Source organism: Parasteatoda tepidariorum, chromosome 10 (genome assembly GCF_043381705.1).
Source record: "Parasteatoda tepidariorum isolate YZ-2023 chromosome 10, CAS_Ptep_4.0, whole genome shotgun sequence".
NCBI classification, from domain to species: domain Eukaryota; kingdom Metazoa; phylum Arthropoda; class Arachnida; order Araneae; family Theridiidae; genus Parasteatoda; species Parasteatoda tepidariorum.
In genome coordinates, this window is record NC_092213.1 from 48,681,970 (window position 1) to 48,708,790 (window position 26,821).

Below are 26,821 nucleotides of genomic sequence, written 5' to 3' on the forward strand. Positions count from 1 at the left end.
ATTTGCTTGTTTAATAACGTCACTTTTATTAATTGGAGTATGTTAACTGAACCCTTCAAATCTGCATCACAATTTTGAATGGGAAAAGAAATAAAGAAATAGTATTCTTCATTCAAAATAAAAAGTTCATTCGAATGCGAAAATTAATAACATGTGAATCACTTGTCAATGGTGCAAAGGTACTTACTTTAATACATAGTTCTATAAAAGTGAAAAAATTATTTTGGGCGTTAAAATGATATCTTTATTGCTTTAGAATAATAAAAATGATTCCATTTAAAATGATGATTAAAAGTTATTTTGATTATGAGTTAATATTAATTAAAATTATTATTATATATATTGCAACACAATGAAATACATTATAATCAAGTCTTTATTTTACTAAGGAAATATGATTTCGCAATCATCTTTTATTTACTTCATAGATTATTGATGCACTTTATTTATCTCCTCATACAAAGAAACACGATTTTTGTTTTGACATTTAGAACAATATTCTCAATAAAAGTCCCCCCTCTACACTAAAATGCTTGTTTACAGTTTTATCCCGTTATTTTGTAATATCTACACATGTTTTTGGTCACTTTAAGATTGCGTAACCCTTTTTCATTATTGCACCTACAATTTTGAAATATTGAACTAATTGTTTTAGTATAAATCAGACGGACCATTAATCGAAGTCTTAAGTCTTTTTAAGTTCCTTTTAAATAAAAGATCTATCCGAAAGTAGTTCCCAAAACAATTTTTTTTATTTTGTATCTAAAGGAAGCTCAAAGCTATGGCTGGACGCTGAATTTATTTTTCTTAGACTGTAGAGAAGAATTAAACAGACAATGACTTTCTGCTTCTTCACATTTAAATGATCTTCTCAAAACTACATATTAAGGGAGATGATAATAGAACACCTGGCACGTAAACTTAATCGTTGCTTCCATGTTAAATCAATGAATAAGTTTTCTAATTCAATCACATAGTTTTGAACTCATTGTACTTTGAATTTTTGGCCTTAAGATACTTTAGCTTTCCCTCTAATATAAGCAATCATTCGAAACAATTTGGCATAAACATTTGCAATGCGTTTTACTAAAGAAAAAGTCACATATTTGTAGTTTATCGATGCATGTACCTGTTGTGCGGTTGTTGTCATTTTTGGAGATTTGATTTCGAGCTTCACTGGTCTAAACTGAACCTCACACGGCGCACCAAACGGTTGCCAAACTGGACTGGATTCTTCTTCCTTCTCTTGTTTGGTGGGAGTATTGTTTTTATCTTCGTTTGACTGTAGAGGTTCTGGACTTTTGTTTGAAGTTCGGAGATTGCAGTTTAAACGAAGATTGGCACGTTTTGTTGTAGGTGACCATACTGTAAAAAGAAATGTAAATTGAATATATTATTGATGAATGGCAACTTAGATGCTATAAAATATATAGGTTACATCTTATGAGTTTAATATAAATAACACCGAAGTGATCCACTGAGCATTTTTGTCTTTTATTTCCGTTAGTCTAAGTTCACAACACCATTTAAAAGGCATGGAGTAATATTGTTCACGTTTGGTGCTGTATAGCCAATTTTTTGAAATTTTATAACCGGAATTGAACAGTCGACCCAATTTTTCGGTTTGCGACTGCTAATGATCAACTCCATAGCCTTGTAAGTTTGAACCCAATAAAGAAGACAAAGGAGCTCCTGGATCAAGTATTGGGGAAAATTTGCCTTCGTGGATGACTTTTTGATGGAACTAAACCGCATTTGCGTTATATGGAGAGGAAGACCACTATAAGCCTCACGGCAAGGGGACTCTAACCCATGATCTGTCTACCACTGAGGATATTTTACGTCAGCACTGTGGTCGGTGCAAGCCGGATGCGGAATTCGCATCGACCAGCCATCGTCGGGATTCGAACCCGATTCACCTCATTGAAAGGCGAACATTCTATCCCCTGAGCCATTTTTGACTTTTGTACCAATGAAATCAAAATTCCAGCTAATCCAGATATAACGTATATCCTAGCCAAAATGGCTCGGTTAGAGCAATCGCCCCTTAATAAGGTTAAATAACTAAGAGAACCGTACATTGCTCCTGAACGATTAGTGCCAACCATAGGGCTGATGCTAAGCATATCCAGTATTAGACAGATTATGAGTTGGAATCCCTTGGCCATCAAGCCAACTGTGAGATTTTTCTGGTTATCCTCTCCCTTTAACGCAAATCCATGCTGGTTCCAGAAAAAAAGAGAAGGAGAGTTTAGTTAAACCAAAGTATTATACGAGAGTTCCCTTACTTTCTGGATTGGGTTCAAAATTACAAGGTTACGGATTTAATTATTGATAGCCGCAAATCAATATTAAATTTACTGACTGAATAATACAACTATTTAACAAAGGTGATGAGTAACTTACATCGAGATATAATTCAGAGAAAAAGTCTTCATATCTTTAAAATTTTGCAAAGTGCCACGTGAAGTCATAAAGGAATTTTAAAAGAAACTATCAAGCATCTTCATAATGAAAAAAAAATGAGTAAGGGCTTTAGTTGAAGATACCACAATACTTATGTAAGGTTAGTTTTAGACAATTGCAAACCTTGTCATTAAGCTAAGTTGGTTAAAAAATTAAAAAGGATTTAGGCACCTACAAAAATTTAAGCATATCGGTTCTCTAATAATTTAAATATCATCATTCTATCCCTCATGCAGTTTATAAAAACGTTCAAATCTTAAAGTATTAATATGTTCCTTTTGAAATTATAATATTTCATTAAACTTCTGTAAAGGGTAAAGATTATATACAAGCAAAGTAATAATATTAAAAAGGCAAAGTAATTATAACAAATAATAGTTTTTCTAAAACAAATTAAAAAAATGTCAAAAAAGTAATGTTAATATAAGTTTAAAATAGGTATTGATCAGAGCATTAAAAGAAATATTTCTAAATGAAATTAAAATATTTGTTCAAATATTAATTTACAAAAAATGAAAGTGATCTGAAATTCAGTTAATAATTTAAAAATAAGCACATAACGAATGTACTAAAACAAAATTTTAACCTTTGATGTTAATTTTTGTAAAAAATCAGAAATAAGTTGATTTTTTTAAATTCTATGAACAACTAAACTTATAAAATTATTTTGTTGTAAAATTAAACCATATGTGGGTCAAATGAAAAACTACATAAATTTTTAAAAGAAAAGTTTAAAAGAGTGGTAATATATCACGAAAAATAGCACCGGTTAAAAACATTACTTTAACAATTGTATGAATTTAATGATCGACTCGTTTCTGACCGTTGAACTCGAATTTCTTATAATTGTTTATTCCAATGAAATTATGCATTTTTAAAAAAATGTACAAAATGGATTTGTAGTTTAAAGAAAGTAATTTATATTTTAATTCTTCAATTCTGCTTTTCATAAATAGTATTATTATCATATAATGTAAGAATTGACAAAAATCGCTTATGAGAACAAGATGGGATTAAGATAAAAATATAAATAAAAAAAATTATAAAATGTTTCAGTTTAATAATTTTTTTTTTAAAAATTACTTGATGATAAAGTATTATTTGTATACGATTTATATTTCTTTTCAATAAACTTCAAAACTAACTCTTGTGTATTAATCAATTTTTTTTCTCAAAATATCCTACTGCATTCTACTTAACATTTAAATGCATTAAATTCTAATTTAGCAAATTTAAATTCTAATCTATCGTTAAGATTATACACTGGCAGAATTTTCATTCTAAAATTACAATAAAATAACTGACAACAGCCTATCCATCCAAATAACGGTAAAGTTTATAGTTAGGAACATTTTTTCACTTCTGCGGATTTGAAACTGCTTACAACTGGTTTGATTAAAAACCGCGAATACAAAACCATACGGTTTTGTAATCATTTACAAAGAGCATGGTTTCAAAATCGTAAAAATGAAATGCAACTGGACATAGGAGTTAAGTTACGTTAGGCCTTTCATTATATAATGAACACTGGAGTTAGGTTGTGGTTGAATAGTGTTTTATCAAGTGTACCGTGGAATGTAGCTTAATTAGTTTATCTAGTGGTTCCCCCTAACGGGTGAGATGGAAAATAATGACTTTTTGTAATAAGCATATCTGTGATGCTGCCATCTATGCATAAAAGAGAGTTTCGTACTCCAGTTGTCCAAAAGTACCAATTGAGGAACGGTGGACACTGAAAACTCATCACGTGTTGAAGGAAAGGAAGAAATAATGTGTTAAAGCTGGAGTTTGAACTACCGTTCAGCCGGTAATGATATAGACAAATCTGATCTGTTTGTTTTGATTGAATGTGGTAAGATAAAAAATTTAACTAACAGTTACTAAGCATTTTTTCCCAGAAATTTTTAATCGTGCATAACTCTTAAAAAAAAACTCTTTTCATTCATTTCGTTTTGCTTTTTTTAATTTCCTTTACAGTTTTGAATAGGCAAATTTAAAATATTATTTGCAATCATTTAAATCGAAAGTATTTAAGTCAAAAGTATTGAAAGTCTTGCGGCCTTGCGGAATTTTGTTTTTAATGTAAATTTGTAAATTTTTCTTCTTTTCGTTTTCTACTTACAACTGTAAGCCTCATGCTATACTTTGTGGTGCATGAGGAGTTTTAAGTCGTTTAAATAAAAATAAAAAAAATAAAAAAATCATTTAAATCATAACAATAAAAAGTTTTACTCATTTGTTATTTGTTTCCCCGCTATACACCTAGCAGTGAATGAAAGCTGGTTTTAAGATATTGTTGTGCAGGAAACTTCACTAGCTGGTTTGTGGTTATAAATGCTGGGTGGTGAAAAAAAAATCGGAACTCTAAAATAGAACAGTGACATTTATTTTCTTAATGCTCTTTACCACTAGTATATTTTGAGCTACAAAAATATTTTGGGAAGTTTTGGTTATGTATAACGTCATTTTTAATTCTAAAATCCTTTGTATAGATAAACAAAATTTGCGCATCGCAATCGATAACGCAATCAAATATCCTAATTTAAGCTTCGAATCATGTTTTGTGGTTATATAATTAAAAAAAAATATTCAGAGATAAAAACGAAACTATGCATTACAAGAATTAAAATAATTGAACCAAATTGAGAAACAAAAATCGAATAGTTATTTTAAATGAACTGGAGAACGCCATAAAAAATAAAATATTGCACTTAAATAATTATAAAATGATATATAAAAGAAGAAAATAAACTCACAAATTTCTAGGAAAAGAATTTGGTGAATTATAAAATAGCACATAAAAAACGAAAATAATAATAATATAAATGACATTTTTATGTGTATGAGTTTCATAACATATTGTAAAAGTAACTTTTACGTAAACATTTTTAGCTATATAATTACTTTATCGAAAAAAACTGATCGTGATAAAGGCATTAAATACAAAATCAGAGTAGAAGGGTTTATAAACTATTATAAGAGGAATTTTTAAAAAATAGGAATAAAATATAATAAAAAGAACCGGTGCTCAAGGTACAAGAACTTTTTACCCTAAAATCCATTTTTACCGGAACATGATACGGAACAAAAAATTTGCAATTTTAATTTTTATAGTCATGAAAACCGAAATATCACTGAATATATTATTGTAAAAATAAGGTATAATATTTTACGGTAAAAATAGATTTTACGGATGATGCACCGTAAGTGCCGGTACTTTAAACCATAATTTAATGTGGAATTGGAGGGTTTTAAGTACGGAATGAATGTAAAATAATGCAGGTGTAGAAAATTTCAACACTTTTTGAGCATTAGAAATGCAGAAAATATAATGCAAAATTATATGAATTAAACTATGTCATATGCTATTCAAAATGACTTGCATAAAGGAAAAAAATAACTAATAGTAATTAAAATATAATCAGAACATTGCTATCTGATATATAATACCAAATATTATACAATATGATATAAAATATTATTATAATTACCTCTTATAGTACTATAATCACTAAACTGATAGAGTTTCATTTTTTATATAAATTTTAATTATAATCAAATTATTTAACACAACAGCTAATATTTTAAAGCATATATAAAAAGAGTGATGTGTTTACAGAACTATTCTACTCAATAATATACTAGAATCTAACAATCGTACTTCCATTTTTAACCTATCAATTGTATTAAGACTCTTTAAATAATCTAATCTTTGGAATCATTCAGTAAACATTATCTTTTGAATGATGAATCATTGTATTAAAATTATTTTCGTCACTTTTACGCAAAACGCTAATCATAATTTGAAAAAAGCTATCTCTTCCCTCTGTAAATGTGACGTATGTGTAAAATCATTGGTTAAATTTTTCATTCTGCAATTACTCAATAATCAAAGAGTTGGTTGGCAATTAAAGCTTATGAAACATTTCTAATTTGAAATTGAATTTTAAATGAAAGTCTCCTTAAAATGTGCAAAAGTTTAGTGAATACAAAATGCTTTTATCGATTAAAGTTTAGAAATATTTTCCATAAACTGATGACTACAATGGAAATAAGGGTTTTTTTAAGATAAATTTTTATATATTTTAGCTGTTTTTATTTTAACCATAGTTATACTTTAATCAATAATTAGGATAAACTATATCTATAGTTTAATCTTATTTACAAGTAAATGATAATTTAAAATATAATACACTGAGAAAAAAAGTATTATGAACACTTTTAGAATAAGGTTAAATTTACCGTACTTCTGGTTCTATGGGATTTACAATTTATAATTCTCTAATTTTCACCGAAGCGCTTCGGTACTAATTGCGGTAATAACTTTGGTAACATGATAAACGTGGTAATTTTATCGCGATACCTTAGAGCAAGGCATAAAGACAATTTATTCGGTTAAGTTAACTTTTCAATTTTGTATTTTTTTTTCTAATTTGGTTGTAATATGTACTATAATTTTGAAAACCAGAAATTCCGGTAAGCCGTTACCATTATATGAACGGAAAAATTATCCAAATAAATGGTTTAAATACTGCATTTTTTGGTTTTATTACCAAAATTATCGTTTTTCTACCAGAAATGTCTTTAACATACCGTACAGTAATATTACACAAAAAAATTTCACCGTATAGATTTATAACATTTAAAAATGTAACGTAATTTCAAATTAAATACAAATATAATGTTGTATAAAATATAAGAATTTTTTTTTATTTTATTGTGTGTATAGACTATGCCGTATATATTGACTATAATTTTGTTTCAGCTAAAATTATAGTTTTAGTTATATTTCACTTTAGATTGTATAACGAACTATTCACAGATGGAAAAAAAGAAGCAAGCTTTTCTTGTTTACTAAAGTTTGTTGATTCAAAAAGATAATTAACACTAGAAAGGGGGGAAATTAGTATATACCTATATTGCCCAAAAGCAGTCAAAATGACTGGATTGTGAATGCATAAATAAATTTGTTTAAAATTAATTTTTAACATTTTTCATATTATTTACAGTTATATAACAAGTTATTAGTAAATATTAACAATAAAAAAATTATATGTTGTACAAAAACTCACAAAATTCTAAGAAATTGTGTCATTATAAACGCCATTGTTTTTCTAATTGAAATTAAAAGCAGTCAAAATGACTTCCTTCGGCAATCTAGGGTTAAACAGAAACACAAAATCTCATTGAATACGAAGGTAAAGGTGAATCAATATTTAAACTGCAATTTCCTATTTAGTTTATTTTAATTTAAAATAAGCATAAAGTTTGTTCACAAACAAGTAAAGCAGATATAAACAAACAAAATGTAAAGAACTAAGTGTGAAACAAGTGGAAAGTATTTAAAGGTTTTACTTAGTTATGATTGATATAAATAATTAAATGGCTTCATTATAAAAAATGCTGGATCAAATTACGGTAAAAAGTACCATTCCATTTTTACCCGAACATGTAACGGAACAAAAAATCTGATATACCGTAATTTTTATAGTAATAATTAGCGTATAAACACTGAATCATTGTAAATATTACTACAAAATTTACGGTATAACATTTTACAGTAAAAATTTATTTTATGGCAAAATTTATTTATGGGACAATGCACCCAAAGTGCCGATACTTTTTACTGTAATTCGATCCGGAACTTTTAACAGTATAATATCAGCTACTTTAGTTAATGTATACAGTTGCTTTAGATTGTAGCTCGGTAATTTTTACCGTACCGTTTTGGTAAGGATTTTGGTAAAGTTAAAAATAAAATATGATTTTATAACATGTGATAAAATTTGGTAATTAAGGTGAAATTCATGTTTTTCACGATACCTTAGAGCATGGTATAAAATCCATTTATTCGGTTAAATTTACTTTTCGGGATAGTATTCTTTACTGAATGTGTTGTAATAAGAACTATAATTTTGAAAACCAAAATTTCTAGAAAATCATTACCATATTAACGGAAAAGTTGCCAAATGGATGATTTAAATACCGCATATTTTGTTTTTAATAACTAGAATTAAGTTTTTTTTTTTTTTTTTTTTTTTTTTTTTTTTTTTTTTTTTTTTTTTTTTTTNTCCGCAGAGGATCAAAATTGTGATGGCATGTCTTCGGATCATCCTCCGGGATGTTTCCCAGACCGTCGCCAATAGCCCATTGTGCAGCTCTAGTGCGACGTAAATTAACAACAACAACAACTATTCCAGTTGTCCAAAAGTATCAATTGAGGAGCAATGGGCACTGAAAACTCCTCACGTGTTGAAGGAAAGGAAGAAATAATGTTGTGTTAAAGCTGGGGTTTAAACCACCGTTCAGCCGGTAATGATATAGACAAATTTGTCTGTTTTGATTGAATGTGGTAAGATAAACATTTAACTAACAGTTATTAAGCATTTTTTCCCAGAAATTTCCAATCGGGCATAATTCTTAAAAAAACTCTTTTCTTTCATTTCGTTTTGCTTTTCGTTATTTCTTTTACAGTTGTGAATAGGCAATCATTAAATCATAAGAGAAAAAAAATTCACTCATTTGTCATTTGTTTCCCCGCTATACACCAAGCAGTGAATGAAAGCTGGTTTTACGATATTGTCGTGCAGGAAACTTCACTAGCTGGTTTGTGGTATAAACGCTCGGTGATGGAAAAAATATCGGAACTCTAAAATAGAACAGTGACATTTATTTTTTCAATGCTCTTTACCACTAGTATATTTTGAGCTACAAAAATATTTTGAGAAGTTTTGGTCATGTATAACGTAATTTTCAATTCTAAAATCTCTTGCATAAATAAAGAAATCGTAATAAGCAATCGATAAATAAGCAATCGATAAATAAGCAATCGATAACGCAATCGAATATCCTAATTTCAGCTTCAAATCATGTTTTGTGGTTATATAATTTTAAAAAAATATTCAGTGATAAAAACGAAACAATGCATTACAAGAATTAAAATAATTGAACCAAATTGAGAAACAAAAATCGAATAGTTATTTTAAATAAACTGGAGAACGTCATAAAAAATAAAATAGTGCACTTAAATAATTATAAAATGATATATAAAAGAAGAAAATAAAGTCACAAATTTCTAGGAAAAGAATTTGGTGAATTATAAAATAGCACATTAAAAAGGAAAATAATAATAATATAAATGACATTTTTATGTGTATCAGCTTCATAACATATTGTAAAAGTGAACTTTTAAGTGAGCATTTTCAGCTATATAATTGCTTTATCAAAAAAAACTGATCTTGATAAAGGCATTAAATTCAAAGTAAAATTAAAAGGGTTTATAAACTTTTATAAGAGGAGTTTTTTAGAAAACAGGAATAAAATATCGATTTACGTGAATGTAAAAAGTACCGGTACTCAGGGTTCCGGTACTTTTTACCTTAAAATCCATTTTTTTCCGGAACATGATACGGAACAAGAAATCTGACATCGTAATTTTTATAGTCATAATTTCCGAAAAAATCACTGGATAATAATAAAAATAAGGTATAATATTTTACGGTAAAAATGGATTTTACGGATAATACACCCAAATGTGCCGGTACTTTAAACCATAATTTGATCTGAAATTTTTTGTAGGGTTTTAAATACTGAATGAATATAAAATAATGCAGGTGTTGAAAATTACAATACTTTTTGAACTTAACAATGTAGAAATACAGAAAATATACTGCAAAATTATCGGAATAAAACTATGCCATATGCTATTCAAAATGACTTGCATGAGGAAAAAATAACTAATAGTAATTAAAATATATTTAGAACATAGCTACCTGATATATAGTACCAAATATTACACAATATATTACAAAATATTATTATAATTACCTCTTATAGCGCTATAATCACTAAACTGATGGAATTTCATTTTTTATAAAAATTTTAATTATAATAAAATTATTTAACACAACAGCTAATATTGTAAAGCTCATATAAAAAGAGTGACGTGTTTAAAGAACTATCCTACTCAATAATATACTAGGATCTAACAATCGTTCTTCCATTTTTAACCTATCAAATGTATTAAGATTGTTTAAATTATCTAATCTTTAGAATCATTCAGTAAACATTAATTTTTGAATGATGAATCATTGTATTAAAATTATTTTCGTCATTTTTACGCAAATCGCTAATCATAATTTGATAAAAAAACTTTTTCTTCCCTCCTTAAATGAGACGTATGTGTAAAGTCCTCTGTTAAATTTTTTTTCATTCTACAATTACTCAGTAATAAAAGAGGTACGGTAGGTTGGCAATTAAAAATTATAAAACATTTCTAATTTGATATTTAATTTTAAATGAAAGTATCTTTAAAATGTGCAAAAGTTTAGTGAGCACAAAATGCAATTTGCTTTTATCGATTAAAAATTGAAAATATTTTCCATAAACTGATGACTACAATGAAAATTATAAGGGTTTTTTTAAAATAAATTTTTATATATTTTGTCTGTTTTTACTGCAATAGTTAAACTTTAATCAATAATTAGGATAAACTATATCTATAGTTTAATCTTATTTACAAGTAAATAATAATTACAAATATGAGAAAATAATCAATAATTAGGATAAACTATATCTATAGTTTAATCTTATTTACAAGTAAATAATAATACACTGAGAAAAAAAGTATTATCAACGCTTTTAGAATAAGGTTAAATTTACCGTACTTCTGGTTCTATGGGATTTATAATTTCTAATTTTGATTCTCTAATTTTCACCGAAGCGCTTCGGTACTAATTTCGGTAATAACTTTGGTAATATGATAAACGTGGTAATTTTATCGCGATACCTCAGAGCAAGGCATAAAGACAATTTATTCGGTTAAATTTACTTTTCAATTTTGTATTTTGCTTCCTAATTTGATTGTAATATGAACTATAATTTTGAAAACCAGAAATTCCGGAAAACCGTTACCATTATATGAACGGAAAAATGATCAAATAAATTATTTAAATGCTGCATTTTTTGGCTCGTTTTTTACCAGAAATGTCTTAACCATACAGTACCTCCATTCTCCGTATAGATTTATTAAATTTAAAAATTTACCGTAATATCAAACTAAATATAAATATAGCGTAGTATTAAATTTAAGAAATTTTTTTTATTTTATTGTGTATATAGACTAAACCTTATATTAACTATAATTTTATTTTTGCTAAAATTATAGATTTTGTTATATTTAACTTTAGATTGTATAACGAACTATTCGCAGATGACAAAAGACGAAGCAAACTTTTCTTGTTTACAAAAGTTTGTTGATTCAAAAAGATAACTAAACAGAAATACAAAATCTTATTGAATATGAAGATAAAGGTAAATCAATATTTAAAGTGTAATTTCCCATTTAATTTATCTTAATTTAAAATAAACATAAGAGTTGCTCACAAACGAGTAGGGTGGATATAAAGAAACTAAGTGTGAGTAACAAAGTGTGAAACTAAGTGTGAAACAAGTGGAAGTATTTAAATGTTTTATTTAGTTATGATTGCTATAAATAACTACATGGTTACATTGTGAAAAATTCTGGATTAAATTACGGTGAAATTACCATTCCATTTTTACCCGAACATGTAACGGAACAAAAAATCTGATATACCGTAATTTTTACAGTAGTAATTACCGTATAAATACTGAATCACTGTAAATATTACTGTAAAATTTAATGTAAATCATTTTACAGTAAAAATGAATTTTATGGCAAAATGTATTTGTCGAACGATGCACCCAAAGTGTCGATACTTTTTACTCTAATTTGATCCGAAATTTTTTACAGCATAATATCACCTACTTTAGTTAATGCATACAGTTGCTTTAATTACTGTGCACAGTTGTTTTTAGAAAGGAAAAAGTACAAAAACATTCCTCAGGGAAGAAAGTAATTTTTTTTCTCTTCTCAAACGAAGTGAGTATAAATTATTAAACAACTAATATAACTTTGTCTTTCTTTGCAAACATGAAACAGGCCTTCGCTAACTGATTTCATCGAAGGTTTCAATTCTCCAATTTATCAAAACATATAAAAGAGAGAGTGAAATTTTAAATATTGTGAGAATGGGAATTATTGTTACAGCTTGTAAGAAAGAAGTAACAGCCGGTAAATTACAATTTATAGAATTTGCTTAAACTTTTATGCCACTTTAAATAAATGGATTTCTACAAGGTTCACTTTAAAGGTCCCGAGTTCCATTAACTAAAATTTTTCATTAAATACAATCATCGATTCTTTCCTAAATTACATTTCATCTGCGGGAGTTCATTTCAATCATATTTACCGTAACTTCACATTAAGAAATAAAATATGGTCAAAACTACAAGAGTAGGTAAAATTTACCGTGTTTCTAGCTCGATTGGAGCTCGGTTATTTTTACCGTAGCGTTTTGGTAAGGATTTTGGTAAAATTAAAAATAAATATGATTTTATAACGCGTGATAAAATTTGGTAATTGCGGTGAAATTCGGATTTTTTATGATACCTTAGAGCATGTTATAAAAACCATTTATTCGGTTAAATTTACTTTTCAGGATAGTATTCTTTACTAAATGTGTAGTAATAAGAACTATAATTTTGAAAACCAAAATTTCTGGTAAATCATTACTATATTAAGGGAAAAGTTACCAAATGGATGGTTTAAATACCGTTTATTTTGTTTTTATTAAGTAGAATTATGTTTTTGTTGTTTTTTTTAAACTCGAAATGTCATTATCAAACAAGTTCATTATAATTTTCCCCGTCAGTTAAACAGAATCAGCTATTCTTTCTAATTTAAGCAAGATCGATTAATTAAAATCGTTATTAATATATCACTATCGATATCAATACACTAAATTATATAAAAAAAATTAGTACGATACTACAAAGCATCGAATAACATCAATATTTTTCTTTTTATCCTTTTTCGATGTTAATCAGTGATACATACTTTCTTTTGATGCCGATTAATTCGATTATTAACAGCTGTCCAATAAAAATTAATAGCACCTATTAAATATTAAACAATTATTTCCTTGGTTATAGATTATACAATAATTTGTAAATATTAATCCTAAAATATGATTTTCTTTTAACTAATATAACTTTAACTAACAAAAACTAACTAACTTTTAACTAAAGCAAATTGTTATTACAGCTCACCATTTTATTTTCCATCTATCTGACTTAATAGAGTTGAGTTTCTATCAACAAGTTGCAGGTGTCAAATCCTGTCCTAAATTACATTTCATCCGTGGGAGTTTATCCAATTCAGCCACATTAACCGTAACTTGAAGTTAAATGAAATCAGCGATTTTTTCCAGTTGAAGCAAGATAGTCTGAGACAAGTTGCTTCCGGGAACTTTTTGTTCCATATTGTTCTAAAAAGGAGCGTTACTAAGACATCATAATCAACCGTGGCCAAACAGTGCCTTACTGGCATTGCTTCGACAATTCAAGACCAATTTAACAGGCATGATGCAATTGAGGAGGCAAAAAAAAGAGTTATTTATATTTTTCAAGATGTCTGTTGGTTTAGAAAATAAACTTGGAAAAGTCAACTCTTGCCAACAGCTCCTTGCCCATGGCAAAATATTGAATCGGATCCAAAATGATTCATTGAAATGATTTTTATCTCGTCATTAGTGTTTTAAACTAAATTATTTTTGTAAGAAAATAAAATAATGTTTAAACAAAGATGACAAGAGAATTCGAAGAAATTCGTTTTTATAGCTTCTTTAAACATGAATTTGAGAATTTTTAGAAAATTTAACATATTTTTAAATGTTGAATAATATTTTCTATTATCAATTGCTTCAGATTAATAAAAATATTTCAATTATCTTTAAAAATGTTTGAATTATCTTTAAAAACAAAATGTTTGTTATCAAACATACGATTACGACTGCTTAAGAGCGGCATTATTGTTTCCCATAAGTGGATGAACTATAAAAATTAGTTAAATAAAATAGAATTATGCCGACGATATTTTTGGCCCCCAATGGACTGTTGTGGAAATACTTCGAATTATACCAAGGAAAATATTTTAAGCTAATTATCCCTTATTATATAATAAAAAATAATCAAGCCCTTTTTCTATATGGACATTAGGAACTGGATTCTCTTTGTTATAACGTTCTTTGAAAAGTAAGTTTCCCATTTAATTCTAGAATTCTTTGGTTAAATTTATATCAGACTAACCTACAAAATTATAAGGCATGTTAAGCAATTATCCAAGAACTTTTTCTTTAAAATATCGGCCACTTAATCCATATTCACCCCTCCCCCCCCCAAAAAAAAAATCTTAAATTATTTTTAACACTGAAACAGTTTCCAAATCCCTAAACTCTCAAAAGAAATCAATTCAGGGTTGAACCTAAATATCAGTGCATTTAGCTGAAATACAAAGAAACTTAGCTACAAATTTAAAATACTGCTGAAATGAAAGATATTCCGTTTAAGTTAAACCATGGCATAAAATGGTTCACGAGGCAAAGTGAGTCAGTGATTAAGGCAAGGTAAAGGACCAAGGATTTATACTTGGAGGTGACTTGAAGTTCGCACAATTTATTTTATCAGCGATTTTAAGGAGTAAAGGACCCAGTATTTTTGGACCTTTGAAAGCAGTATTTTTATTAAACATATTTTTCATGCATTGTTTCCTTACTTTGTGTTAATTTTGGTCCAAATAGGTGAAAAAATATTACATTTATCATTCTAATAACTTATGGTAATGAAACACACCATGAGAAACAATAATTTTTCAAGTTTGGACTTAATTAGTTCTAGTTATTCTTTCACAGTTATTCCCCATTGAAATTTCTTTAATTTACACAATTAATTATTGACACATTTTTGAATATGAATTTAAAAAAAAAAATTCAAACTACTTTCTTTGGACTTTATATTTTAGTGCAAATTCAAATCTGATAATTTAACAGACTTTTTCAGTAACTATTAGACTATTTTTTATAATTAAAAATTTCAAAACATTTCTCACTATATGTATGTGTTTTTTTGAAATTTTGACGCCCAGCACTTTATTTGATATTGATAAAGTTCTTTCTCAAAACAAAAAAATAAAAAACTTTTTGAAGTGTTCACTAACTGACCCCTTCAAATACAGCTATTTATAATATTAAATAAACAAAAGAATGCAATGCGTGAAATCCAAGTCAAAATTAGGATCCTTTAAATGTAGGCCACATAGTAATTCTATCCTCATATCACAATTAAGTCATAAAGGACTTTAACAATGCCTATGCTGTAGATAAATTGCTCTCTTTTTCTTGTCTCTATGCATCTATAGCATAATCGTTTACTCGAATGGTATCGCTTGCCAAACGCTGTGTACAGGGTGGAGGTAGCGGGTTTGAATCCCGCTGTTACCTAAGGATGTATCTTCGTGCTGTCCTTCTCTGTATTGCGCTATCTGTTCTAATTTTAACAAAGGTTAATAAGCCTAAATTGAGGAAACAAGTCTGCAAATTTATGTAAATCCAATAAACAAATAAAACGATAATCATAGTAGTAACTAAAATCTTTTATGATTCAATGATATGAGACAAGTTAAAAATTACTCTGCAGCCTACATTTGAAGGTGATTTGGATTTCAAGCATTGCATTCTTTTGATTAAATAATATTATATACAGCTGCATTTATATTTCTTTGGTTTGAGAAAGAAACTTGATATCAATTTCAAATGAAAGGGTGGGCGTCAAAATTTCAAAAAAGCACTTACATATACTAAAAAATATTTATATAACATTTTTAATTTTTTTTTCTTTTTCCTTGTCTTGATATATCTATAGCATAGGCGTCGCTAAAATCGTTTATGATTCGAATATGATAGAAAGCAAGTTAAAAATTACTGAGTAGCCTACATTTATAGGACCCTACTCTCGATTTTGATTTTAAGCACTGCATTCCCCAGTTTACATAATATAATAAATAGCTGTATAGAGGGGGTCATTTAGGGGATACTTAAAATATTTTTATATTCTTTTGGTATATCAAATGAAAGGGTGGGCGTCAAAATTTCAAAAAACACATACATATACTGAAAAATATTTATAAATCATTTTCATATTTTTTTATTTTAATTTTTATTTTTCTCGATATATCTACAGCAGGGGTTTCCAACTTACATGAGGCCAGGGCCACAATTAAGAACATAAATCAAATGGCGGGTCGCAACTTTATCAAAATTTTATGTAGGACTCTTTTATGCTTGCAGAAACATTAAATATTACTGTCAGATTTTTACCAAGTTGTACAAAACAAAAGTATTGAAATACAAATTAAAATAAGAAGTAGATTTTTAGAAATATTTAATTGCATATTAAAAAATTCGGGCTACAATAACTTTAATGTGCACCCATGTATTAAACAATTAATGTGCAACAGATATCTAATTGTTAAGATATAAAACTTTAAAAAGGTTGGTATTAAAACTTACATAGTAGCACACAAAATGTTCAATTACAAAATTGAGGCTTATCTGCTATAATCACCAGAGAATAGATATTTACACTTTAAATTTAGAATTTACAAATGTGTGTGTAAATATTTTCGTCCAAAATGAGTGGTTTCAAAAAGTTAAATCGGAGAATTTCTTCGAAAAAAAATATTCACAAAATACATAAAAATGAAATAGAAAAGAGCAACATACACGATTATTTTTGTGTTTGAATAAATATTTTCTTGGATGCAAAACCTGAGAAATAATTTTTTTTGCACCGCTGGTATGATAAATTTCACAGAAACAAAGAAATTTGGTTTTTATTAACGAGAAAAGTATTTTAAACCCACATAGATTTGTCACGAAAATTGTTCGCAAAAAAGAAATGACAACCAATATATTTTAGTTCGCGGGCCATAAAAAAAAGGCTTCGCGGGCCGGATCCATTCCTCGGGCCGCCAGTTGGAAACCACTGATCTATAGCATAGGCGTCGCGAAAATCGTTTGTGATTCAAATATGATAGAAAGCAGGTTAAAAATTACTGTGTAGTCTACATTTAGAGGATCCTACTCTCGATTTTGACTTCAAGCATTGCATTCCTTTGTTTACATAATATTTAAAATAGCTGTATTTGAGGGGAATACGGACAGCTTAAAGATTCGTATTTTTTTGGTCTGAGAAAGAAATTTGATAGCAATATCAAGTGAAAGGTTGGGCGTAAAAATTTTAAAAATCACATACATATACTAAAAAATATTTGTAAGACATTTTTAAAAAATGTTTTCTTCTTCTTATTCTCTATATATCTGTACCATAGGTGTCTCTAAAATCGTTCATGTCTCAAATATGATATGAGGCAAGTTAAATATTACTGTGTAGGCTACACTTAAAAGAGAACTCATTAGATTAAATATTTAATTAGATCGAATTAAGACTCAATGGCTGAAACCGGATTTTATGTTAAATTTATTGGTTGTTAAATTGAAACTTTTATTTCCAGTGTTTTTTCTACGGTGCTTTTTAGCCGGTACTTTTTTTCCTGCTGATAAAGAAAAAAATTAAGCACTTTGCTGTCTGATAGTTTCATTTATATTGGTGTGTTCTTATTTTAATCACACTCAAGTATAAGGCATATATGAATGATTGCAAAAGTTTGTGTCTTATCTAAATTGAATGGTCCTAAGCATTGTGGTATGTGTTGGTGAGATTGCAGAGGAATGAGATCAACAAATAGGTGGACGATCTGTGAGTTTTAATCCATTTTTCACAAGTCACTTATCAGACACAGCAAAACTTTGGACGTTAAAAGATGTATCCTAAACAAATTAAAATTCATCCCGAAAATTAAATAGCAAAAACAAAATGAAGAAGAAATAAAAACTGTCCTTATGGCTTTCTTTAAAAGTAATCATGCAGTTTCTATAGAAAACTAAATGTAACAATGCATAAAACTTTTTGAGTTAGTTATAGAAAATGCAGTCTTAATGAACAAATACTTTTTTTGTCAAATGTGTTGTACTTATTTCTGATTTCAAACCCAATGAAAACTTTTGAAAAAGTATGGTCAAAGTTACCAGAATGTGGTAAAATTTATCGTGTTTCTGTTTCTATGTGAAGACCTAATCCATCCTAATGTACTGTAGATATTTAGACGACACACCCGAAAACAATTTTCTAATAATAGAAGTTGAAACTAATATACATAATTTCTTTTGATGCACATTTATGGAATAAACATTTAAAAATTTAAAATCGCAACTATCAAACACGCAGCTTTAAATAATTCTTGAATTATAGAAGATATTAATAAAATTATTATTAAATGTTTAGGTAAACTTTTAATTATTCTTTGTAACAATACTTATTTTTTTCAAAAGATAAATAATTTCATACGAATAAATATTTACTTATGTTAAACTGAATCAGTTGTTAAACTTATATAATTTTTAAGGTGAATATTGCTTCACTTTCGCGTGGCAGATTTGCTTTTGGGTCTAAAATCTTTTTTCTTCGGTCCAGATTAAAATCTTTTAAAAATGGATTAAAACTTGTTTTCATAGGTATTACATTTTACTTTCCATTATGCATATCTTAAACCTGTTTTAACATCTGTTAATAATGCTTTTCGCAGTATTATATTTAATGAATAAAACCCAAATGTACTTTAGATTTAAAATTGGACTTCAGGTTAAAATTAATTTTCGCAGGCTTAATGAATTCTTCAACTAAATCATTGAGTTACATCTATATTGTTTCTTTTAAAAAATAGTTTAGAAAATGCACTGTAGGTTAAAACGGATTTTCGCAGGCTGAATGACTTCTTCAACTAAATCATATTCGGCTACATTTTTATTTATATATTTATTTCTTAATGAAATTAATAGAAAATATATATGTCAAAAGAATTATATATTAAATATAATCTATAAATAGAGCTTATATATAGAGCGCAATCCTTTTTTTAAAACATTTCCCACAAAGAAAGTAATAATATTGATCTAATTATCTGAAAAAATGTGATGATGTGTCGTTAGTGGCTTGGGGAATTGAATAGTCCCACGTTACTAAGACCTATCAATATTTAAATATATTGTCCAGAAAGATACAAAAACCCTCTTTCCAAGTCAATTGTCTCTCCTCTATCTATCCACATCCACTAGTATGTAATGTTCTCTTTTTTGGGCGGCCTCCAGCGCTTACTTTAATAAAATTCTCTCTCTCTCTCTCTCTCTCTCTCTCTCTCTATATATATATATATATAACTGTATAAAATCTACNATAGATAGATAGATAGATAGATAGATAGATAGATAGATAGATAGATAGATAGATAGATAGATAGATAGATAGATAGATAGATAGATAGATAGATAGATAGATAGATAGATAGATAGATAGATAGATAGATAGATAGATAGATAGATAGATAGATAGATAGATAGATAGATAGATAGATAGATAGATAGATAGATAGATAGATAGATAGATAGATAGATAGATAGATAGATAGATAGATAGATAGATAGATAGATAGATAGATAGATAGATAGATAGATAGATAGATAGATAGATAGATAGATAGATAGATAGATAGATAGATAGATAGATAGATAGATAGATAGATAGATAGATAGATAGATAGATAGATAGATAGATAGATAGATAGATAGATAGATAGATAGATAGATAGATAGATAGATAGATAGATAGATAGATAGATAGATAGATAGATAGATAGATAGATAGATAGATAGATAGATAGATAGATAGATAGATAGATAGATAGATAGATAGATAGATAGATAGATAGATAGATAGATAGATAGATAGATAGATAGATAGATAGATAGATAGATAGATAGATAGATAGATAGATAGATAGATAGATAGATAGATAGATAGATAGATAGATAGATAGATAGATAGATAGATAGATAGATAGATAGATAGATAGATAGATAGATAGATAGATAGATAGATAGATAGATAGATAGATAGATAGATAGATAGATAGATAGATAGATAGATAGATAGATAGATAGATAGATAGATAGATAGATAGATAGATAGATAGATAGATAGATAGATAGATAGATAGATAGATAGATAGATAGATAGATAGATAGATAGATAGATAGATAGATAGATAGATAGATAGATAGATAGATAGATAGATAGATAGATAGATAGATAGATAGATAGATAGATAGATAGATAGATAGATAGATAGATAGATAGATAGATAGATAGATAGATAGATAGATAGATAGATAGATAGATAGATAGATAGATAGATAGATAGATAGATAGATAGATAGATAGATAGATAGATAGATAGATAGATAGATAGATAGATAGATAGATAGATAGATAGATAGATAGATAGATAGATAGATAGATAGATAGATAGATAGATAGATAGATAGATAGATAGATAGATAGATAGATAGATAGATAGATAGATAGATAGATAGATAGATATATATATTTCAGATCAGTTCAATCATCATAAATCATTGCATTCGATGCTAACATGCAAATGCATTTTAAGTTACATGTTTCATTTCAAAAATTGGTTTTGATTCTAATTCTGTTTTCTTTGTAAATAAGACGAAAGTTTAGAAGCACGCGATCCAATTACAATCCCGGTAACCACTCGCGTAAAATGCAGCTGCACTGCTTCTTTGAAAGTTGACGTGTTTAATCTTCAGAAAAAGAAAAAAATATTCTCTTTCACACACAGATCCCTCAAACAGAAAAAAAAAAGAAAAAAAAATGTCGGGGGTGGTTTGTATCCAGGGCAAACGCGTTATTAACAAAAAGAGGAATTGATGCCAAAGGTGACATTTTTTTTTCTTGGAAACTTAAAAAGAAAGCTGAGAAGAATATTAGCATTCCTGCTGAGGTCGGAAGGAAAAGCGATCTAAGACGGGGGGAAATGTCAGAATTTAAAATGCGTGATCTTTTCTAAGGTTCAAAAGAATGATGAATATTTTTCAAAAACTAAACCAGATCAAATTTTTTTTGCTAACTCTTAAGTAAAAAATGCAGTGAATATATAAGATTTCAAATTTTACTCAACTGTTTCAACAGAGTGAAAATCATAGAGGTTTGCATTTTGTGTTGATAATTGCATGCAAACATTTACGCTGCATTTTATTTATCAAATTTCCTTTGAAATGTTAAACACCATGTTTGACTTAAAATTTGAATTTTGCTAAAAAAAATTAAGTTTTGTTTATGAGGAAAACATTTAAAATTATCACAAGTTAATAACTGTGTATCGAGGGAAAAACCTCTCACTTAATTGTTCAAAATTCCGAAATATAAAGATTAATTGATACGTCGTATTTATTGCTACTTATACATAACATAAATGATACCAATACTGAAAGAATAATGCAGATAATAAGGTTGAATGTCAGCATTCATATTTTTTACTAATATTAACTAATTTAGATGTTTTTATTATTCAGCACGATAATTTTCTTCGTGTTGACTAAATTGTAATAAATTGAATGAAATACTTTTTCATTCCCTATCTTTAACTTAATAAAGCAAAATGTAATAAAATGTGTAATTGACACATTTACAGCAACTACATTAACTACCGTTAAATGTATAATTATTAGAAGCTAAACAAATTGAAACCTAATACTAAAAATAATCAAAACCTGTTAGTATTCAAAATTGTGTTAGCTTTATCAAAAACAAATCAAAATATAATGGTTAATCAGCTTCATCAAAAATTTATTAAAAAACAGTGTTAGTTTCAGTGAATATTTGTTAAAAATAAATTTTTTATGTATTCAGAGTGGTTAAAAAGCGTATTCAATCTTGAAATATGTTATCTATTGGCATGAGACTCGATGTTTATAATCCAGATATCTCACTTGAATTGATTGGACAAATAATTTTTAGATTTAACAAAAAGTTAAAGAAAACCTAATAATAATCAAAACCTGTTAGTATTCAAAATTGTGTTAGCTTTATCAAAAACAAATCAAAATATAATGGTTAATCAGCTTCATCAAAAATTTATTCAAAAACAGTGTTAGTTTCAGTGAATATTTGTTAAAAATAAATTTTCTATGTATTCAGAGTGGTTAAAAAGCATATCAATCCTGAAATATGTTATCTATCGGGATGAGATTCGATGTTTCTAATCCAGATATCTCACTTGAATTGATTGGACAAATAATTTTTAGATTTAACAGAAAGTTAAAGAAAACCTAATACTAATCAAAACCTGTTAGTATTCAAAATTGTGTTAGCTTTATAAAAAACAAATCAAAATATAATGGTTAATAATTTTTATCAAAAACTTATTTAAAAACAGTGTTAGTTTTAGTGAATATTTGTTAAAAATAAATTTCAATGTATTCAAAGTGGTTAAAGAGCATATTCAATCCTGGAGTATGTTATATATTAGCATGTATTCGATGTTTCTAATACAAATATCTCATTTGAATTGATTGGGCAAATAATTTTTAGATTTAACAAAAAGTGTTTTCTCTGTCTATTTCAGGGCTTCCAAACTTTTTAATCACTCGGCGTATATTAAAAATATATTACCTTGATTAGTATATTAATCTAATCATAAAAGTATTTTAAGGAATTTTTTCTTACATATTTCAATACGTAGAACCCACAAGAGAACAAGATGTAATAAGTTTATTGCATAAATAAAACATCTTACAAGTTTCAAAACGAATATTGCAGTAAATTAATCGTTCAATATTTGGATCAGTATGCCTAAATCCTTTTCTATTTTCTAATTTTTCCATTTTTTCTAATATTTTTTATTACATGGAGCCCGCAAGAGAATTCTAATAAGGCTAGAAAGATGCAGTTAAAATAAGTCTATTGCATTCATAAACTACGGGTTTGAAAGTAAATATTGTAATAAAATAATTGCAATAAATATAAATGTGTAGATCGGCTAATAAAATGTTTTTAGTTTTTTCAGAAATTAGATTTTCAATTATTTAAATAAGCTATGTATCCTTCTAGCTAACAACCAACTGCATAGATTTGTTCGTTACTTAAATCTTGAAAATTCCTAGAATTTTTATTTAAGCTAGTTCAAAATTCACGTTTTGGACAAATTAGTGAACTTAATTTTGGTTTTTTAACATTTCATAACATTTATTTTTAGTATGAACCCTCTGAGCGTTAGTCCAGGCTTTTTCTGAACTTCTAGCTGCAAGCTTTCATGCATCAAAAACCCAGTTTCTCCACGTTATTCAACACGTAAGCAGTGCGCAGCAGGTAAATTTCCGTACAATTTTACCCAAAGGCTCCACACTTGGAGGTTGAAAAATCTAAAAATATTATAATATACAGAATATGCACTAAAAATTTACAAATCGAATAATTTATAATTCGAATACACTTTTAACAAAAAAAAATCAGAACCAAATTTTTAAGTAAAGGTGTTAATTGAGGAAGGTATTCATGATTTCTATTAAAAAAGCCATCCACGAAGTACGCCTTAATATGAATTCACTTAACTTTTGAGTTGGTTTCAACATTTTAAGTATACATCTAACAAATCCATTACAAAATTGCATTAATATTTATCGAGTCTATTTTTTATCGGCAGTTTAAAAGATCAATAATGGAGAAATATCTTTAAAAAGAAAAATTTCGGGAAAAATATTTTTTTTTAAAAGTTCAGCAAATGTTGAAAGGATTTTGTGATATTAACTAAATACGTTAGCGGCAATGGTATAGAGGTCTAGGCATGAAGCTGTTATTTTGAAGGGTCAGAATTCGAAGAACAGCTTCAGATCAATAGGTACCAGCTTTGTATAGAAATTAGAAGAAGCAGATTCACGATGCTGACCGCATTGCCATCATGCAGTTGGTTTGGAAATTATTGATTTTTAACACCCATAACGTCCTAGGCTGGTAACTGGCTGTTCCAGGTGCGCTTTATTTTATCATATAACATAAATGTTGACTAGATTCACTCAAAAAAATAATATATACCCCAAAACGGCAAGCAAATCTAGTTAATCTCATTATTTGAGCCGTGTTAGCTGAGAGGATAGAGCGTTCGCCTTCTAATGAGGTGAACTGGGTTCGATTCCCAGCGGTGGCTGATCGATACGAATTCCGCACCCGGCTTCCACCTACCACAGTGGTAGATGGATCATAGGTTAGAGTCCTCTTGTCGTCAGGCTAACCATTGGAGGTTTTCATGATTTTCCTCTCCATGTAACGCAAATGCGGGTTAGTTCCATCAAAAAACCCTCCTTTGCATATAAATAAATTTTCTAACTAAACTTTGCATATTAATAAATATTCTAACTAAACTTTGCATGTTAATTAATTTTCTAAGACGTTATAAGAAGTTGCATAAAACATTAAAGTTCTTTCCAGTCAACTTAAAATTAAACTTTGTAAATTAATTTCGTTTTAAAATATCGAATTACGTTCAAAGAAGTATTTAATTACATTAAATTCGGGTTCAACGGCTCGAATCGAACCAGACATTAAATTTTTATTTTAGTTAATAAGGTGCTTTTTTGGGAGGGGGCTTTTTCCTCCAGCACAAAAAGCACCATGGTTCCTATTTTCAAATTACAGAACGAAAATCAAGTAAAAACGACTTATAAAAATTAAAATAATAATTTCATAAGCTAGAGTTGTGAATTAAAACTAATGAAAAAAAATTGGTAATTAAAAAAGATAAAAAAAAAACAAGAAAAACGGTATTTAGTAACTCTCAAGTGGAGTGTTTAAATTAGAACGAAGAACAAGAGGAGGAAAAGGATCAAACGCGCTTTTCAACATCCTCATCCCCCACTTGAAGAACAAGTTCGAATTGCGATAAGTATTACCGCATGCCACAAGACACTTATCCAATCTATTAATAATTTAAGTGCAACATACTCACCGGCATTTGGGGCTGAAGCTTTGAAGCTTGGACCTACAGGTGTCCCCGAAATCAACATTTTACCCCCCAGTCCTTAACTTCAACACTTGTGGATTATCCGAAATTAGAGGACTTCTTTCAAGTAATCCAAAAGGCGATGACACTCGTTCACATGTTCTTTTAATAGGATTTAGTTTTCCACAAATTGAATCAAGTATTAAACGATATTGGATAAGATTTGCAATTTAAGGCTCTTCACTCAACATTTTGCCTTAAGGTAAAAAAAAGGATATTGATTTAAACAATTAGTCAGATTGCTTTGTATTAAAAATAAGAAGATGATCTTAAGATGAGGACAAGCGTATATTAGGAGGGGAAAGAAGTAATCCTCTTCATCTGACGACTAATTTCTTGGCCTCTAAAACAAAGTTCGAAATTAGGGTGTGCCCGAAGAGTCCTGAGAAGATAAGTTGAGAGGAAAACACATTTGGCAGCCTCTCCTGTTTGGCGTTGTGGAATTGCTAAGTTTATAATCACTCAGCATCTCTCTTATCATTTGTTTTTTTATGCTTTATTTTTACTAAAAGCATGTTTTTCTTTCAAAAAACGGCTATAAGGCTTCGTGGAGAATTATTTTCAAAAAAAAAATTTTTTTTCCCAAGGATTTACTAACTATGAGAATAAGTGGAAGCGTTTAACTTTACAATTTAGACTTTTCACAAAAATTATTCATTTTTAAGCTTCATGATTAGTTTGAAATTATTTAAAAATTTCATTCTATTAGTTTAAAGTAGATTAGTTTTCTATTGTTTTTGCTATTATGCAATTATTATTTTTCAATTAGTTTAAGTTTTTATTCAATTTTTAGTTTTTAAACTTTTGACTAACATTGTGACTTTTAATCATCTTTATTAAATGTGACAATGAAGTTCAGCAACTGTAATTACATTACCACTATGTAAATTTTTATCAATTATATTCATAAGGGAAGCATTAAAAAAAATTAAATTATTATTTAATTTATAATTATTGCAAAATTTTCAATGTTAGATCAAATGGAATGTTTTTTATTCAACATTTGAAATTATTTATCAATTTAATAAAAACTAATTATTACCGATAGTTTAATTAAATTAATTACATCTTATTACATCTAAAACTAATTACATCTTATATTTTAGCCGTGTTACTAAAATTATTAGGTTTTAAGCTTCGTGATTAGTTTCTGCTAGTTTTGATATTATTCAACTAATTGAACTTAATACTTAAAATTATTATTTAATTTATAATTATTTTAAAATTATTAATGTTAGATCAAATAAAAATTTTTATTCGACTTTTGAATTAAGTTCGATATTAAAATAATTTAATAATTCAGAATAACATATTAATACTGTAATGATACCAGAAAATATTTTGATATACCTGTTGCATAAATTGAAAACATCAGCATTGAAAACATCAGCATTTAAACATTTATTTTCTATTGCTTAGATTTTTAAAAACGTTACTCTTTAGATTTTACAAAAATGCAAAAATGCA

The 26,821-nt window shown here is 27.8% G+C and overlaps 1 protein-coding gene across 18 annotated transcripts in view; it reads right to left on the bottom strand.

The window, feature by feature from the left end:
• LOC107447618 (vinexin) overlaps positions 1-26,821 on the bottom strand; it is a 136,090-nt gene that overhangs the window by 40,722 nt on the left and 68,547 nt on the right. For 10 of the 18 annotated variants that reach the window (XM_071186532.1, XM_043039530.2, XM_043039529.2 and 7 more), the window contains one exon: positions 1,130-1,365. In XM_071186532.1, coding sequence (XP_071042633.1) covers positions 1,130-1,365 — 236 coding nt within the window. Of the gene's footprint in view, positions 1-1,129; positions 1,366-5,957; positions 6,155-13,596; positions 13,892-25,300; positions 25,753-26,821 lie in introns of those variants that run through there. The other 8 variants (XM_071186539.1, XM_071186538.1, XM_043039532.2 and 5 more) reach the window with 4 other exon arrangements.